Raw genomic sequence first — 17,217 nt, forward strand, 5'->3', positions numbered from 1 at the left:
CTGACTGGACAATCCACTTAGGAGACTGCTGAATAACAAATTACTTATATGTGACAGATTTCAGGACGTGTAATTGCTTGTGCCACAGTTGGTAAAACATCTGGGGCTCACAGATGTGGTCGTGAATATCCAGTTATTTGTTCAAGTACTCAAACTCAATAAACTTCCCCAAACAAATAAAATCCTTTTTGTTACAAAAAAAATATTAATTAGTCATATTTATAAATTATTTGATCGGGTTACAGATCTTGGCTCTTACTGGGAAGAATCATGCTCTTCTGTTTATGTGCTGGATTTAATAATGAAGCCAGATAATATCGAGGCAGTGAACTTGGAAATGGAGTGGACATTCTCTTGAGAACCTAATGGGCAAGATGGGCTGAGACTTCCCAGCTATTAATTACTGCTGTTGAGCTGGAGCTGTTTGTCTCACAGCTGAATTATGGTAACAGGCCATGTACGCTGTCCTGATCCTTTCCATGCAAAATCAGAGAGCTGAGTGTAAATCTTCACAGAAGCGATTGCACATTTTCCCCCTGAGGAAGAGCCGTGGCACATCTGTACTCCTCTTCCTTTACAAGGACCATTTGGAGGGGTGTAGGTCCTTGCAGCATCATCCACATCTGGACAGTTGTGTTACGGCTTGGCCACAGGTGCCATCGTCCTGTCCCGTAGCCTGTGCAGGCTCAATGTTGGCTGCAGGAAATCGTTATCTGCTCCTTTTTCAGAAACTACACGGTGGTGAATCTGGAGAAAGGAGTCATGGAAGTGCAGAGGATGAGCTGCCCAGGAATGAAGCTGTGCTGCCAACTAAAATTTCAGAATGCCCTCTGGGCAGCCACGGAGGTGAGCGCTGCCTGTGCCTCAGTGCCCCACCTCGAGAGGGGCCTCGTTAGGAGAGACACAAGCGAAGAGAAAGAGCCTGTTAAATTAGTAAAGCCGAGGGGGCGGTGAGACAATGGGCTTCTCAGATGAGCAGCGTGACTTTGCATCTGCTGTCTCCAGGTTTATTGTTCCTCCCTGTCACGTAGCTGATACCTGGAACTGAATCCTGCCTCCTGCCGCTCCAAGCGAGCGTGGGAACCTCGGCTTTCCGAGGGAAAACTCTCCGGGTTGGAACGATCTGTACCCCGGGGGTTCATCTGGGAAATGTCCTTATCTGCCAGCGATAAAGGGAAGCAGTGACAGAAACCATGCATTTAAGGGTGGGGTTCTGAAGGAGGCCTGAGGGATTTCAAAGTTGGTGGGAAATGGGTACCCAAGTTTTGTGTTCACCGTGGAAAATTGCAGCTAAAAAGATAAGAGTGAGAGAGTGGGGTTGGTTTATACCCCAGAGCCCCCATCCACCCATCAGAAAGGGCTGTGTTAAGTGTCAGCCAGTTCTGACATGATCATTTGACACAAAACAGATGAAAAAACAGCCAAAAAAAGTGAAACATACCTGAAATTCAGTGTTTCAGAGTGGGGAAAAAAAAGGACACAGTGAATAAATAATTTGTGTTGGTTAATTCACTCCACCCTGGCACAGATGCTATAACTGGGTGAGAATAGAGATCTTTTTTTACCATGTAGAAAAATCAGCTATTTTGAGTTTTTCTCTTCCTAAATGCTTTCTCTTCCTAAATAGAGATAAACTTCAAATACTCATGTGTTGTTTTTTTTCAGAACAGTGAGTATAGAAAAATTAAAATTCAAAAATCTTAAAGTATTGTATTTCCACCTTTTGGATCAAAATGGAATGTGTTGCTATTCTACAGACTGGGTGCTCTTGGTCGGTCTAGTAGATTTATGAGGTGTGGAGCAGATGTAATTCCACATAAAATGTAATATCAGCTTTCCATGAGTTGACAGAATAATGCAAAATAACACACAACGTGCTTCAGTTGTTGCTTGGGATTGTTGCAGTCAGGGTTGTCAAATGCTGCTTTTAGATGTGGTGATAAAACCCCTATAGTGGTGATTTTTAGTGGCTTTTGGATAGTGTATATATTGCCCACAGCTCATTCTTGGGAAGGCAGCACCTGCTTTCTACCCACAGACAGGGCAAACAAAAAACAGATATCCAGGCTTTGGGCACCAAAAATATACAAGTAAAAACCAGTTTTGGGACCAATTAGGTCCTGTTCAGGTATCAAAATATGGAAAGCATGGGAGGTGATTGGCATTTACAGAATTTTCTGTGCTCTTTCACAGGACCAGAAGATTTCTGTGTATGCGTTGCAGGGCATGTGTCCCTTAAAGACTCCACTGAAGGGTTTAGACACTCCTGCTGCTGTGAGCTGCTTCCTAGTGATGCCTGTTGTCAAAAAGGTAAGGAGCAACCTCAAGGAAAAGGGGCATTAGTGAGACTCAGCTGTCTGCTCCCGGGCCAAGCTGCCAGACGTAGCTGGTGTTGAAGGACTTTGCAAAGCCCAGGAACATTCTGGCACCGGGAGGAGAAGGTTTCCTGGTCTTGGTGTCTCTGCCAGAAAACAGAGGTGTGGGCAAGAACCTGAGTCAGGGGACCGAAGCTGGCACTTCCAAGCCTGCTGGGAAAATAGTCAAAATAGGTCAAATTTCTCCACAAGGAAATTTTCCAGCTGTGTTTCCACATCACTGGAAGACAAGGTTTAGGCTGATCAAGCAAAGTAGGGAGGGCATGAAACAATAATTAGAATAGAGATTTGTTAAGTGCTAATTCAGGATGTGGGTATATCCTGACTCTTGTACCCTCTGTTTTCCTGGGATGTGTGCTGTTATTTGTGTGCACAGTCATCCATAGTATTATCTAGGCTCAGCCACACTTCTGTTTTGGTTTTGAATGAGAACACTTAGATAATACAGCTGTTTTGGGTAATACTCTTAGGGATAACATGTATAATTACTCTTATGGGTAATAACACAAGTTATATGCTATCTATCTAGTTCTGGAATGGCCAGCATCCAGTTTTTGGCAAGAGAAATCTGACATGAGTGCCTATTGTGGGCAAGTCTTGGGAGATGTATAAAAACTGTTTGCGAGCTAAATTACCTCCGGTTTGCTTACAGCCACCTTAAGTGAAAACATATAATTATGTTCCAACATTACTGGTAGCTGTGTAGTCTTTGCAAATGCCAGCAGACTGGTATGTGTCTGCCAGCTCGACGTGGAGCAGCTCTGGGAGCGACAGCGGGGCTGGTTTATACCACAGGCCCGTCCTGAGCTCTTGTCCATTTCTGGCGCGTTTGCTCCCATTGCTGCATCCCTGCAAACTGAATCCGAGGCAGATGGTTAGTGTAAGGTGTTCTGCCTCGCTTCCAAACATGGTGTAAGTAGCACTAAAGTAGGGCATGGATGTGAAGTTGGCACAGGGGTGGATTTCTCCTGCCGGGAGGCTGCATCTGTCGGCTTTCTTTGGCTCCCGGACCTGCAGCGTTTCTCTGCCGTGGAGTTTCATTTCTGATGTGTAGGGCAAATTTCTTTTTCGTGCTGCCTGAGGTTTCGTCCAGGACAGTCGAATGAGTCTTTCACTTTCAGCTTTTCCACTGTCACACAGCTTGCAAAGCCATTCCTCAGGGGTTACGAGTGGCTTTATGTCTCCTGGTTTCTATTTCCAGTTTGTGGCTTGCCTAGAAAATGTCATAAATAATGCCAGGCCCTACAATAGCAATATTGAGTCTAGACACCTCCCTTCCTCCCCCGACCCTACCCAACCTTCCAGAAATCCACATCCCTTCAGCGCACTCCTTCTTAGTTTATTGGACTTACTTTTTCCTCTCTCCTTTCTATGAATGAGTTTGGCAGTGAAATGGCCAGAGCAGCAGCCGTGGGGATGTGCAGACCAGGTTGGCAAGAACTAAACCAGCCTCTTCTTCCAAAAATTCTGAGTGGAAAGCTTACACTTGTCACACTCACTGTGTGACCAGTGAGCTCTGTCAGAGTTGTCAGAGTTATCAGAGTCGTTGCTGTCCAGCGGAGAAGGGAATTGCATTTTCCTGGGAAGAAAGCCTTTAGCTGATGAGATGTGAGGTAACTTTTAGTCAGAGAATTGCCGAGGGATGTTGCTGGGAAGGGGAATTCTTTACAACTGCCTTGGGAAGGCTGATCCAAAAGAAATAGTTTCCAAAACTTGGTTTCTCATCCAAAGGAAGCATCATGGAAATTTAAAAGCAACAGAGAGGGGCCCAGAATCCGAAACTCACCCAGCAGGGAAAAGTCTTGTATAATTTAAGTTTTTTGTTGCGTGCTTTCTGTCACCAGTATCATTCTTTTTGGTAAACAATACAATTTTCAGTAAATTTCCTTTCAGAAAAAAAACACCAAGTAAGCCCCCAAACAGGTTAAAAACAGCAAACCAAGATGATTTCTGACTTGGTTTGCAGCATTCTTACAAAGAGATGAGGAAGGGAGAGGAAGACCTGAATGGCTGCAAGGCTCTGGCCTCTTGCAGAAACCTGGAACACACGGGAACAAAAGCTGCATTTAAAGGCTGCAGCCTGCCCTGTGTGTGCTGCCAGCAGTGCCAGACCCCGCAGGGATCAGAGGAGGAGGAGGAGGTGACCAGGCCCTGGTGTCAAGGGCTGTATCGTGTTTTTTAGCCTTCTCAGAGTGGCCGTGCCGATGGCCCCGAGCCTTGTGCTGTCCCCGGCCCCAGGACAGGACGTCTGGAGCCGGCTCATCCCTGCACATCCCACCCCGTCACGGCCCCGCTCTGGGGCCTTCCTCCTGGCACGGCGGGGCTGCTGGCAGGGCCCAGCCTTCAAATGCAGTTTTGTTGCTGCGTGTTTTTGTTGGCTCTTTGCGGAGCCCAAACGTCGAAACTGAATTCTGAGAAAGTTACTTAAGGTTTCTGGAGGCTGCGGCCCTGCCTGCCTTTGGTCGCTGTTGGAACACCCGGATCAGGAGGGCTTTGCCTCCCTGCCCAGCTGCACCAGCACCAAATGGGCTCTGGCAAGGCGGTGGCACCTGTGGGGAGGTGATTTTTGCCGTGGTCTTCCATGAAATCGGTCGCTCCCTTGGCTCAGTCATGTGAGGGGTGGCAGGTGTAGGATGTGTGTTTGGATGATACTCTCAGGTGCATGGTGTGACCCTTGGGGATGGTTCTGTGCAGGGCCAGGAGCTGGACTGGATGGATGATCCCTGTGGGTCCCTTCCAAGTCAGCAGATCCTGTGATTCTATGATTTGAGTTCCCACTCCACATTTCTTATCTCTCTCTCTGAGAGAGAACAACAGTAGCTGGATAGAAACAGGACCCAAGAGCCCCCAAAGCCAAGGCAGGGAGTAATAAATGCCCCAAAGCAAAAAGTATCTTCCCAGCTTGCTTCAACAGTTCTGCTGTCCCAGGCAGGATAGAATTTGGCATTGATATTAACCAGTAACACCAGGTGGGGGTCACTGACCCAGCTCTACCTGCTTATGGTGCCAACTTATTCAGTGCCAGGGAGACTTGGCTTGTGGAACCCAAAAGGGAATATGGATTCTGTCCTGCAGTAGCTGACACACTAATCAAAGAAATCAAAATATTTTTTATGAAGACTATGCTTGGATAATTCAGCATTTTCAAATAAAATCAAATCAGACAAAATTATAATGTCTGAAGACTTTAATGGTGTCCTGTGTCATGCTGGGAGCAGTTCAGGTTGACATACCCACATTACAGTTAATATCAGATGTTCCCATTTCAATTTAAATTTTCCATTTTTAGTAAGAAATGCCCTTTGTGCGGGGTCCTTTGGACTGAAAAAGTTGGACCATTTTCACCAGAGAAATGTGGGCTGTTCTGCTTTGTTTTGTTCAGTTTTAAATAATTGAACTCCTTTCCAAAAAAAAAAAAGTAACCCAAGACCCAGCTTGTGCAAAGCATCGTGCCATGTTCCAACCTATTGATGCAACTCCCTGGCAAAGCCAAATCCAGGAGCCTTTGCACCAGATGCACATGGCAGCAGGGACACGGCACCGAGCACTGCAGGTCATTGGGGTTTCTTTTAATTAGAGGTTGGAGAATTGGGACTGGACTGAGTTAAAGTCCAAGCCCCATTTCACAACTTTCCACTTGCTTCCCTAGTTTTTCCCATTACAGTAAAATTCTGCTGTGATTTGGATTAGTCATCCAGGGCTCAGTGCTCTCGTGGTTTTACTCATACTTGGTGTGCAGAGAGTGCCTCTTTGTCCAGGACTCTTCATGAGCCTTGCAAACAGAGCTGTCAATTAAATAACACTTACCCTGCACTATCTGCCCCTCGATAGCTGGAGCAAGTCAACATACTGATTTCAGCCTCTGTGGGTTTAAACAGCCTGGGAGCTTCCTTCCAGGGCTGGCAGAGCCATGATCCTTGGAAGGGCACAGGGATCCCTGAATTTATGAGCAGCAAGGGGTGACTCAGAGCCCTCAGCCCATCCCACTGTCCTCCCAAGCTTCCCACCATGGTGAGGCTGTGGAGGGGCGAGGTTGTGTCGGATCAGCTGATGGTGCTCTGTCTGGTTCTGTTTGGTTTGCTGTGCTTAGTCCAGGCAGATTGGAACAACAGCAAAAAAAGTCCTGGGTAAAAGGGTATTTTTTTAGAATGTATTGCTCTCCAGGGAGGAAATAGAAAGGCCTTTGAGGTAGGTATTGTTTTATCTGCTTCACAGATCGGGGAGTTTCTAGTACAGACCCAAGGTCACGGGGAGTTTTGTTCCCAAGAGATCCATTTCCCAGTCTGTTTAGCAGCATTTTGCACCGCTGTGATGAGCTGGAGGAGTCAGTGAGCCATGGCCTCCTCAGCAGCTCCCACCCACAGGACGTGAGGGCATCCATCACCGCAGTGCCACGGCCAGCACATCTGTACGCTGCAGGGCAGGTTCTTACCAACATGCAGAATTGTTCATGGCACTTTGGTGAACTGCTGGGCAGGGGCTTTGCTGAACTGCTGCTGCTGGGATGCCTCTGAGCTGCCAGGGATCCCAGACCCAGAGGACGTCCCTGAGAGGTGCAGTGGTCTCAGAGCAGCAGCCATCGGGTGTGCAGTGATCACTGGATGCTCTTATTTATGAGGATATTGGCTCCCTCTTTCCATTTTAACTGCATTTCTTCCATTCCTCTCCTACCTACACTGATAGCAATAGCTTTACTCCTTTTTGGAAGTGAGCTGGGTTTCTACAGCTGGATTCCAAGGATCATGATGGCTGCCTCTGAACATACTCCAGCTTGAATTTGTTAACCGTCAGGGCAGGCTGCCAGGTCTGTCTGTCCGCCCTTGCCAGTAAAAGAGAGGTAATACTGGGTGAGAGGAGTATGGCTCTGCAGCAGCTTCTTGGTAATGACTTCTTTTTATGTTGCTGTTATCACTGTTCTGGGATAAGTTACCCGTGCTCTTGCAGCATATGAGAAGCAGCCAGAGCCTCTGGGATTGAAAGGTCTTGTACTGCAGAGACATAAAGAAGTAGGAAAAAAAATCTTTACTTTAGGGGTGATGAGGCACTGGCACAGAGAGGTTATGGACTCCCCATCCCTGGAAGTGTTCAAGGCCGGGTTGGACGAGGCTTGGAGCAGACTGGTCGAGTGGAAGTTGTCCCTGCCCGTAGTGGGAGGGTTGGAATGAGATCATCTTTAAGGTCCCTTCTGGCCCAAACCATTTTGTGATTCCATGAGATCCTGCTGTCTCTTTCTTGCAGAACTCATATGTGGTGCTGGCCGGCCTGTCAGATGGACTTGTAGCCGTGTTTTCAGTGTCCCAGGGCATGCCAGGGGACAGCTGCTCCTACCTGTGCTCCCACACAGCAAACAGGTCCAAATTCAACATTTCGGATGATGACCCCCGGCAGAACCCGTACCCTGTGAAGGCCATGGAGATCACCAACAGTGGGGCAGAGGTGTGGTACAGCAACGGCCCCGGCATCCTCATCGTCGACTGCGCCTCCATGGAGATCAGCAGGAGGCTGGAGCCCTTCAGCCCACCCTCGGTCATCACATCCATCGCCTGCAACTCCGAGTGCCACGGGGAGGAGGTGGTGTGGTGTCTGGACAATAAAAGCAACTTCCTGGTGATGTACCACGCGTCCACCTACCAGCTCTGTGCACGCTACTTCTGCGGAGACTGCAGCCCCCTCAGGGACATGTTTACAATCCAGCAGCCCTCGGCAGCCATCCCAGCTACAGCCCCCATCGACCACGGGGCGATGGAGAACAGCCCAGTGGGGGACATGAGCATTATGTACAGCCCAGAGCTGGGCACCCAGATCCTGAACCACCAGGACTCGCTCACAGATTACTGCTCTGTGTCTTCCTACTCCTCCTCGCCTCCCAACAGGGTAACCCGCTGCCCCTCCAGCCTACCCAGCTCGCCCATGAGCTCTTCCAGTGCACCATTCTCCACAGACTTTGAGGAGTCTGAGAAGTTTAATGAGCTGAAGGCTCCCCTGGATCACGATGCTGTGCCTGTGGATGACAACACAGAGCATCTACAAGCCATCAAGATTCTTCCAGTGAAAGACCTCATATGGATCCCCAGGTAAGCGGGTCCCTTATCAAAGCAACTTCGCCAAAATCCCTCGTGGGCTGAACGTGAGGTTAACTCAGGCTAATTCAAGATATTTTGCATTCCCAGTGTGAGTCACCTGGCCAGAAAGTTGTTAACCATTAAGAAACTTTGTTCCCAGTACAAGGGTACATCCATTTTCTACCCCTTTTTGAAGTATCTGGTGTTAAGCAGAAATGGCCACTGGTCTTGCTGGATTGATTTCAGGGGAATGAGAAGGGGGTGGTCAGACTCAAAGCCCTGTTTCCCCAGCTACTGAGGAAACAAAGAGCAGCAGGCAGCTTCCTTGCTCGGACACAGCCCTGGCAAGTCCTGTTGCCTCCTGTGGAGCTGCTGGAAACCACCGGGAAGCTGATTTTGCCTGTCACGGGACCTCTTGCTGCAGCAGATTCAGGATGCCCCTGTGGCATCGCAGTGCCCCTCCCCTGCAAGGTGTCATCCTGCAGGCGGGTGTGCAGCAGAGGGTGGATATCCAACATGGATTTTCCTCAGCTGTCAGCATCCCTGTTGCTGAGTATGTGTGACATCTCCCTTGTTTCTCTTCTAGGAGAGGAGGGGATATCATCGTTATCGGGCTGGAGAAGGAATCAGGCACCCAGCGGGGCAGAGTGATCGCTGTGCTGAAGGCTGGGGAGCTGGCTCCCTACGGGTGAGGCTGAGTGGGTCACACCACTGTCCAGGGGTGCAAGGGGATTGGGGGCCAGGAGGGGGCTCTGAAGGCTCCGAGGGCTCTTGGGAGCTTCCTCTTGGCCTCCAGTGGCCTCTGAGAAGGTCCCAGCTGGAGGAGACACATTTGCTGGTTGCACATCGAGGCACGTGCGTGCTCTTCAGCGTGACAGATGGTGAGGGGAAGGTACTGTGGGTCTCCAAAATCCGCAGAGATCCAGTACCCCCACAATGAAACAGGCAGGACGGTGCACAGTGAGATAAAGTCGGCCTGATCCTGCCCGGTGCTGGCTCCCGGTGCTCCGAGGGCACCTGGCAGAAGGTCGGTGGAGCTTGGCAGACTCAGGCCCCGCGCTCAGAACAAGAGGTGTATTTATGCAGAGCACGGTGCTTGTCTGTGGCTGCATTCACGGGGGTCAGGTTGATGTTCTGGCTCTAAATGAGCACCTTTGTGCTGTGGGCAGTGACGGGCTGGGGGACGGCCCCTGGAGCACAGGGGGGAGCAGTTACATACGTTAATTTAAAATGTTTCATACAGCGAAGAGAGTCCAAGTAAATAAATAACTGCTGGAGAGGTGGGGGTGTTCCTGCTGATCACTTAAATACCGGTCTGGGATTGTACTATTTATGTCCAAACAAATGCAGGTTAAGCAGTGCTAAGGATTATAAATGGTCATTTATTACCACCAGGCAAAAACAACAGGAGATCAAAGGGCTCCTGCCATTCCCTCTACTCTCTAGAAATGAGAGTCTTTATCAGTTAGTTAGGGGGAAAGTATTCTCCTTATTGGTCACAGATACTCTCAGGTTTGTTTTGCTTCACCCAAACTGGAGTGTGGAGTTAAGGTGAGGTGACACAGCATCTCACATTTGGCCTGACTGGTCCAGGCGTGATGGCCATTGACTCTCCTTGTTTTATCTGCAGGATAAAGAGCAGGGTAGTGCCTGACTGCTCCAAGGGCAGAGCACAGCAGGGAGGGGAGGGGGCTTTGTAGGGGCAGTTTGTGATGAAAATCAGCTGCTAAGGACAGCTCCTTGTGGGCAGTGCTCCCATCCGGGGCCTTTCTTGGGAGACAGTTTGGGGCCAGCCTTCCCCATCTGCTATTGGAGCAGTAGAAAGAGCCCAGCAAGGTTGGACTTGTGTCCCTTGGACTCTGCAAGGGCCACCTCCCTCAGAGGTATCTGCAGGACCAGCTTCATTGAAGAGCATGAAGGGAAGCACACACAACGTGATGCTGTTGTGCAGGGTGGCTCCTGCATGGACCTCACGGATCCCTGGCTGCTACCATAGCCGTGCCTGCTGTTCTGGGCTCAGGGCTCAGATCCTGAGCTGGCAGAGCCAGGCTCCATCCCACTTCCACACTGTATTCCAGGCTGTGGAAGCTCTCAGCAGCCTGTTAGCTGTGGCATGATGGAGCTGTTTTGAAAATGCCCAGCTGGCAGCAGGCACAAGAGTGTGTGGATTTAGCAAATGGGGAGATTAACAGCAACTTCAAAATGCCATGGCAGACTTAAGCCCCCACCTGAATGTTTAGGCACCTGAAACCCTTTGAAAACCTCTTCCCCTGTCACTGAGCCGCTTGGTTTTGCCGTGACACAGTTTCTGATCCCCCTCTTTGTTATGTTCTCCTTGCTCAAGGATTTGCAGCTTATGAAAAGATTGTGTAGCTGGAAGGGAAGCTCGTGAGCCGGTGCTGCACTTGCAGAGCTGCTTTTTGTCCTCATGCCCTTCCCTGCTCTCTTCTCCCTTCCCCAGGACGCTGGTGGACGCGGCCCTCGTAGCAAAGGACACGGTTGTGTGCTGCTTTGAGAACGAAAACACGGAGCGGTGCCTGGCTGTCTGGAGGGGCTGGAGTGCCAGAGACTTTGACATTTTCTACCAGGCCTACGAGGAGCTGGGAAGGCTTGAAACCTGCATGCGCAAGAGGAGGTAGTGCTGGTGGAGCTGGGACCCGAGGCTCGACGGGAGATGGAGGTGTCCTGCTCCGAGGTGTCCTGGACTCGGAGACACGGCCCAGAGAGGCAGGGGATGAGGGGTGATAGGGGGGAGTGTGCATCTGGTTTGCTGCTAGTGAGTGCTGCGGGGTTCCCAGGGCTGGAGCCCCGTCAGAGCTTTTGGGGAATGAAGAAAGGGGTGTGAGCAGGGCAGGGATGAGCCCGGGAGCTGGGCCAGCTCTCCGCTCTCCTGCTCCGTCACACACTCCCCTGCACTAGTCGAGAGCAGAGGGCATGGAGGTGGCTGCAGTTCTGCTCACGCCTCTATTTCCGGTTTGTTCTTCCCCATTTGAAATTCCTTCCTCACCTTCAGCATGCCCTGGCTGCTGCTGCTGCTTTGATCCTGTGTATGTCAGCCAGGAGAGCTCCCTTAGCTCTTCCCTTGCAATCCCGGCTGCCTGCTGGCTGGCAGCGTGGGGCACTGTGGGCTGATCCACCCTGTTCCCAGGGGAATGCATCTGCTGGAAGCCCTGCACCGTGGGGCTGCTTCCCACCTCCCTGCAACTCCGTTAGAGGCTACTTCAGGCGTAGTCCCTGTGTACAGACACCCAGGTGTAGGAACCAGCAATTGAGCTGTGGCTGGCCACTGTGCTCCTGGTTCCTAAAAGCTGTTGTGGTGCAGTGTTCCTGTGAGGGAGCCCAGAACAACCTGCCAGGAATGCTGCACCTCGAGTGAGTGAGCTGGTTCACTGCACTGCTGCAAAGTCAGCTGTCAGTGGAGCTGATGGAAAGCAAAGCCACTGGGTGTGACAGATACTCCTGGTGGAAGAGAAGGGAGCCCCATAAGGGGGAAGGTTCATAAGCTGTCTCTGCTCCACTCCTCTTTCTCTTGGGAAATGCACTCTGGAGCAGTGGGAACACAATAAGCTCAGTTTGCCTCTGTGTATCTGTGCAGCTTCCGCCCACCACAGCTTGTATTTTATCTTCGTTAGTGGCCTGGGATGCTGTTTTGGCTCTGAACCCAATTGCACTTAGTTATCCCAAGCATGTACAGCAGTGTAAAAAGTGAGCTTGGCTATGCACCCTGTATAAAGGTGTACAGTTTGAATTTTGGACCTTTTTTTTTTTTTCCTTTTCTATCCCAAGGAACTCGTGTGAGCATCGGCAAGGCTGGCCAAGGCCGAATGGGCAGGTTAACCCTCTGGTTCACATTTCTGTTGCAGGCTGCTAAAATATCCTTCTTCAGAAACAGAATGTATCTTTAAAAATAAACAGATTCCTCCAAGAATGACACTGCACTGGTGGCATTTTTTATTGGCAACCCATCCCTGCTCCAAAACCCGCTGCCCCCCTTGTGAGCCAGGTCAGGGTGGTCAGGAGGAGAGAAGGGGAGGGCAGCTGGGTTTCATGGGACCTGTGAAGAAGCTTGAGAGATGCTGCAGTGATGGGTGTGAGTGTGTCCCCAAACCTCCTGGGACTAGGGAGAGTGGGTTCCCAAAAACAGCTGAGATCCTGAATGTTCCCACCCTGGAATCAGGATAAAATCCCCCCTTCAGCAAACCTGAAGCCTCATTAGCACAAGGCTCCATTAAGCAAGCACCGCACGTGCTGTGGGAATGAATCTCCAGGGGCAGAAATAAACACAAATTAAAACCAAAATTAGGAAACTCCCACCAGTTCAAACAGTTTGAAATCTCTGTGCTTACTCCCAGCTCTCCTACCAGCAAGGCCCGTTCTCCTGATAGCTGGAACAGGTGAGGAGCATCAGCCATCCTGGGGAAAGGGGTGGGATCATGGCCAAAGGCAGGAAAAGCCCCCAGAGCTCAAGAAGAAGGGGCTGCCCAAGCCCCAGGCGTGGGTCTGGGGAAGCTGTGCTTATCACAGTCACTGTTTTATTTCAGCTGTTAGAAATAAGTCCTGAGCAGGGGCCTGGCAGGGGTTTATTCCTTCAGCTGACGAGGAGAGGTAAGAAAACAGCTTGGGGTTTTTTTTGTCAACGTGAGGTTTCCCCCAGCCCTGTCTGGGAGCAGCAGGAGCACATGGAAAGGGCGGGATGCTGGGAGGGAAGTGGATACTCTCAAATGGGATTAACCCCCTGTACCAGCCCTGCAGTGGGAGGGTGGCGGTGCCTGGGCAGTTAATTCCTCATCGAGGAAGCTGAGGGACATGAACAGGACCTGCTGGCACAGGGATTAATTGAGCCATCAGTGCTGGAGCCCCAGCCTGGGCTTTTTCCTGGAGTGCTTAGTGGTCCTTTACCTGCTTTGAAAGAAATAGACCCAATTCCCATCCAGATACTGATTGCTATTCTTGTTTCTTTGCTGGCATCAGTGTGGCAAGAGGGATGCAGGGTCAGGGTTATGGAAGGAGGACGATAGCTGTGCCAAATACTCACATCCCAGCTTGGAGCACACCCTGAATATTTTTGGGGGGAGCTGTGGATACAAACTGCTGGTTGCACCCCATCTCTAAGACCCCACATTCTCATGCTTTCTCAGGGTATTTTGGGGCCCCAGCACAAGCTCCCAGCACTGTGGGTGCACTGGCCTCACCAGGCTGAGGCTATCCAAACCAAATCAACCCCTTTTTGTGCAGGAAAACAGGGAACATCACAGCTAATTCCACTAGGAAAGGGAAGAAGGGCTGGCTCTGCCCCGTTGCTCACATTGTCCTGGGCAATGGGGCAGGAAATACCATAATTTAATTTACTATGGCAAAACCCATCTCTTATGCCCCCATGACAAATGTGGGGGAAGGTGGGCATTCACACACCACTTGGATTCTCCCTCATCCTGAGCTGCACTAAAATCTCTCAGCTTTGTGTAAGGAAAACCACGATTTCTAAGGGAGGTTGGGAAAGGGGCAGCGCTGACTGCTTTGTATTCTGGTACCAAAGGGACAGAGGAAATTAGTTTTCTTTAAGCAAACTTTAAAAGGACAGGAAATACTGTGGCTATTTCAGGCTGCTGGCCTGTCCTCGGCTTACCCCGTCTGGCAGCGGTGGGATGGGAGCTCTGTCGGGATTTGGAGGCTTAACTGAGGTGGAAGAGGATGAGGATGGGGCTGGGGATGAGGATGGGGACTGGGATGAGGATGGTGCCAGGGATTGGGCTGGGGTTGAGCTCACCTGGGGCAGGTGAGTTCACCTGGGGAAACCACTGCCAAACCCAGGACATGGAACATCCAGTGATTCAGGTTCCTCAGGGCCACTTCAGTCCTACCCCACCATGCAGAACCATCCTGGCAAAGCCAACACTGGCAAAGCCAAATGCCAGCACAGCAAACAGCCTTTATCTGCCCTTATCACAGCCTGTTTGCTTTGGAAGTTTGTTTTATTGTGGAATTATTTTAAACCGTGCCCTCTGTGTGAGCTCTTTTGGTGAAAAGTCAACAAAGCAAAAGGTGTTATTTGTTTTGTTCTCCTCTTCTAAAACAGTCAGTGAGAGGTGAAGCAGGACCCCAGCAAAGTCCTCCCAGCACCCCCAGCCACGCAGGGGGGACCCTTGATTTCCAAGACACTCCAGCCCAGCATGCTGGAAACGTTGGAGCCGATTCAGGTCAATTAAAGTTGAGGTTTTTATTGAATTAAAGTGTGAAAGTAAACACAGCCAGCCTGGTATTTTGGCTGGTTTTTTTTTGATGTTAATTCAATTTTTTTCACCTGCCTCATAAATGTGATTTAGAAGGTGATAGAGATTCCTGGGCTGGAGGAGAGCTGGGAGATAGGTTTTGGAGCTTGGAAAGGACGCGGACAGGTTTCTTGTGCCTGGGAAAGCATCGGCAGCAGGTCTGAGGTGAGGAGTAAAAGTGCTCCTGGCAGCAGCAGACAGGTAAAATCCAGTAAAATCCCCAGGGAAGGATTCCTCATGAGATGTGGCTGCACTGCCTTGGCTGGGGAGCCCAGGATGTCTCCAAACTGCCCATGCCCAGGGAGGAGGTGGCTTTTTCTGGAGCTCCAACTGAGATCAAACCCCCTGAATTTGCAGCGGTCAGTGCAGTAACTCACGTTGGCTGAGGGAAGACCTGGACACAAAAACACTGATTTAAAACAGGTCCCACAGGGGCAGTGTCCCACCAGCCCAGGGATCACCACAGCCAGAGCAGAAAAGGAGCCCAATGGGGCCTGGATGCATCTGCCCAGGGCAGGGCACTGACCTGCTCCTCATTTTTAATGCCTCTGCAAGATTTTCTTTCCCAAGAGCTCCCAAGTGTGGCTGGCTGTGCGAGCAGCGTATTTTTAGCAGGTATTCATGCAAAACAGCTCAGACCAACAGTTTGCAATGTAAAGTTAAGAGCTTCCACAAAAACTCAGAGTAAGCAGATTTGGGTCAGAGGGACTTTCTGCTGATTTTGGTGAAAGGAACCATCCAGCCAGGCCCAGGGCAGCTATGTAGGCCTGGAGCTGGTCACTGAGTTTTCCAGGTAATAAAACCCCACTGTCAGTAAATCAGACCAAAACTTGAAATCCTTCCATAGCCTGTGACTCTGCAAAGTTACAGACAAATGTTTCACCTCTTTCAATGTGTCACATCGAGCACAGCAGTCACTGAAACCACTGTGTGAGCATTTTCCCAGGCCTGTGCTCTCCCTGTCTCCTTTGCCTCTTTGCACCATCCTTGATCCTTGAGAAAAGAAAGCTGCTGGGAAGGAAGCACTTCTAAAAAAGTGGTAATAAATCCAACCCCCCTTTCCAATGTTGGCTTTAGGCTCCTTTTTGGTCCCCCCAATGGTCACCTCAACCCATTAGCACTGTTCCTGATGGAAGGTGGCAGACATAAGGCACCCCTAAGACCCTCCAGGGCCACCAACGTGCCAGGCACAAGCCAACATGGGTGAGAAACTCCTGTTATGGCCCCGTGAGCAGCAGGAAAGTGGGAATGGCAAAGTTTTTCTGAGCTCTGAGCAGCAAGTTCATCCTTGGCACAGGCATGTGGGACAGTGTTCGCTTCCATGGGTGCCCAGAGAAGGTGAAGGGTTTAAATCCAAGTGCTGAGGGGCTGCAAAGCTCTGCTTGGGTGGGAGTTTTATTGCTGTGAGGATGCCCGTGGCCAGCACAGCATCACACCCAGGTTACCTGCACCAGAAGAACGAGGGAAAGGAGTGTCTCACATTTTTAATTGTTTTAATGAAGAAGAGAAGCATCTCCATAGACAGCAATGCTCAGCACATGACTGGTCACCACATCCTTCAGGGTTTCAGGATGGCACCATCTCATTTTCTCCTACCTAGAGGCAAACCCTCTGGAATTTTCCAGCACCAACGGGCTTCTCAGCATGAAGGAAACTTCTCCCTAAACCAAACCACCAGAGTAAACTGGGATGAAATGTTCCAGCCCCACAAAGGATTTTTGTGAAGGCTGGGTTAGCACCTGCCCACCGACGGCTTCCACCTGGTCCAGCTCCTTACAACTGGGGCAGCAAATACCACTTATTTTAGTAAAAAATGGGTTTTATACTGTTAGACTTTATCACAGAGGGCTATAATTAGAGATTTAACTTTAAAATTGATTACTTTTAAGCTGTGAGTCCATAAAATACGTGATCAATGTGAACAGTGTGGGCCCCTCAAGAGCTGCCTGCAAGCTTGGTGGAAAAGTCGCTTTTAATACAGATATGGTAACAGAATTAGAACTGCAGCAACTGAGCAAAAAAACCCCAATACCAGATGGGTGCTGGTTATTAAATGGCTTTTTCCAGTTACATACATTCTGCTTTTACCAGCTGTTATGGGCTAAAAAAAGTCCTACATAATCATAAATGTTAATAAATACAGTACGAATACAGGGCTTTTTTCCCCCCTCTCTTTTGGTGTAGTTCTTTAGGATTACTATTCTCCAAGCTCTTTTCTGCAGCCACAAATACAAGTTGCCTTTTTTTTTCCCCTTTCCCTTGTGTGAAGAAACACTTCTGCAATCCCTAAGATTCTTGCTTTGGGACTTCATTTTTACATAAAAAAGCCTCCACACCAACACTGAACAACTGGCAGAGCTATTAAAAAATAAGCGCTCAACCCACTTCAAAATTATTTTTACTGTGTTTGGAACACACAAAACATTATGACATCATTCAGCCTTGTCACTGTATGCAATTGCAATCTATAGCTGTGGATATTTTCAGACAGCAAAAGCACTTTGAATCTTT

At 49.7% G+C, this 17,217-nt stretch overlaps 1 protein-coding gene across 2 annotated transcripts in view; it reads left to right on the forward strand.

The window, feature by feature from the left end:
* LRRK1 (leucine rich repeat kinase 1) overlaps nt 1-12,365 on the forward strand; it is a 72,796-nt gene extending 60,431 nt beyond the window's left edge. For both annotated transcript variants that reach the window (XM_050308998.1, XM_050308999.1), the window contains exons 29-33: nt 729-846; nt 2,194-2,310; nt 7,614-8,449; nt 9,024-9,125; nt 10,899-12,365. In XM_050308998.1, coding sequence (XP_050164955.1) covers nt 729-846; nt 2,194-2,310; nt 7,614-8,449; nt 9,024-9,125; nt 10,899-11,076 — 1,351 coding nt within the window. In that variant the 3' untranslated portion in view covers nt 11,077-12,365. The remainder of the gene's footprint in view (nt 1-728; nt 847-2,193; nt 2,311-7,613; nt 8,450-9,023; nt 9,126-10,898) is intronic.
* Nucleotides 12,366-17,217: the final 4,852 nt, after the last annotated feature.

This window comes from Myiozetetes cayanensis, unplaced genomic scaffold (genome assembly GCF_022539395.1).
Source record: "Myiozetetes cayanensis isolate MyiCay16 unplaced genomic scaffold, myiCay2020 scf14, whole genome shotgun sequence".
NCBI classification, from domain to species: domain Eukaryota; kingdom Metazoa; phylum Chordata; class Aves; order Passeriformes; family Tyrannidae; genus Myiozetetes; species Myiozetetes cayanensis.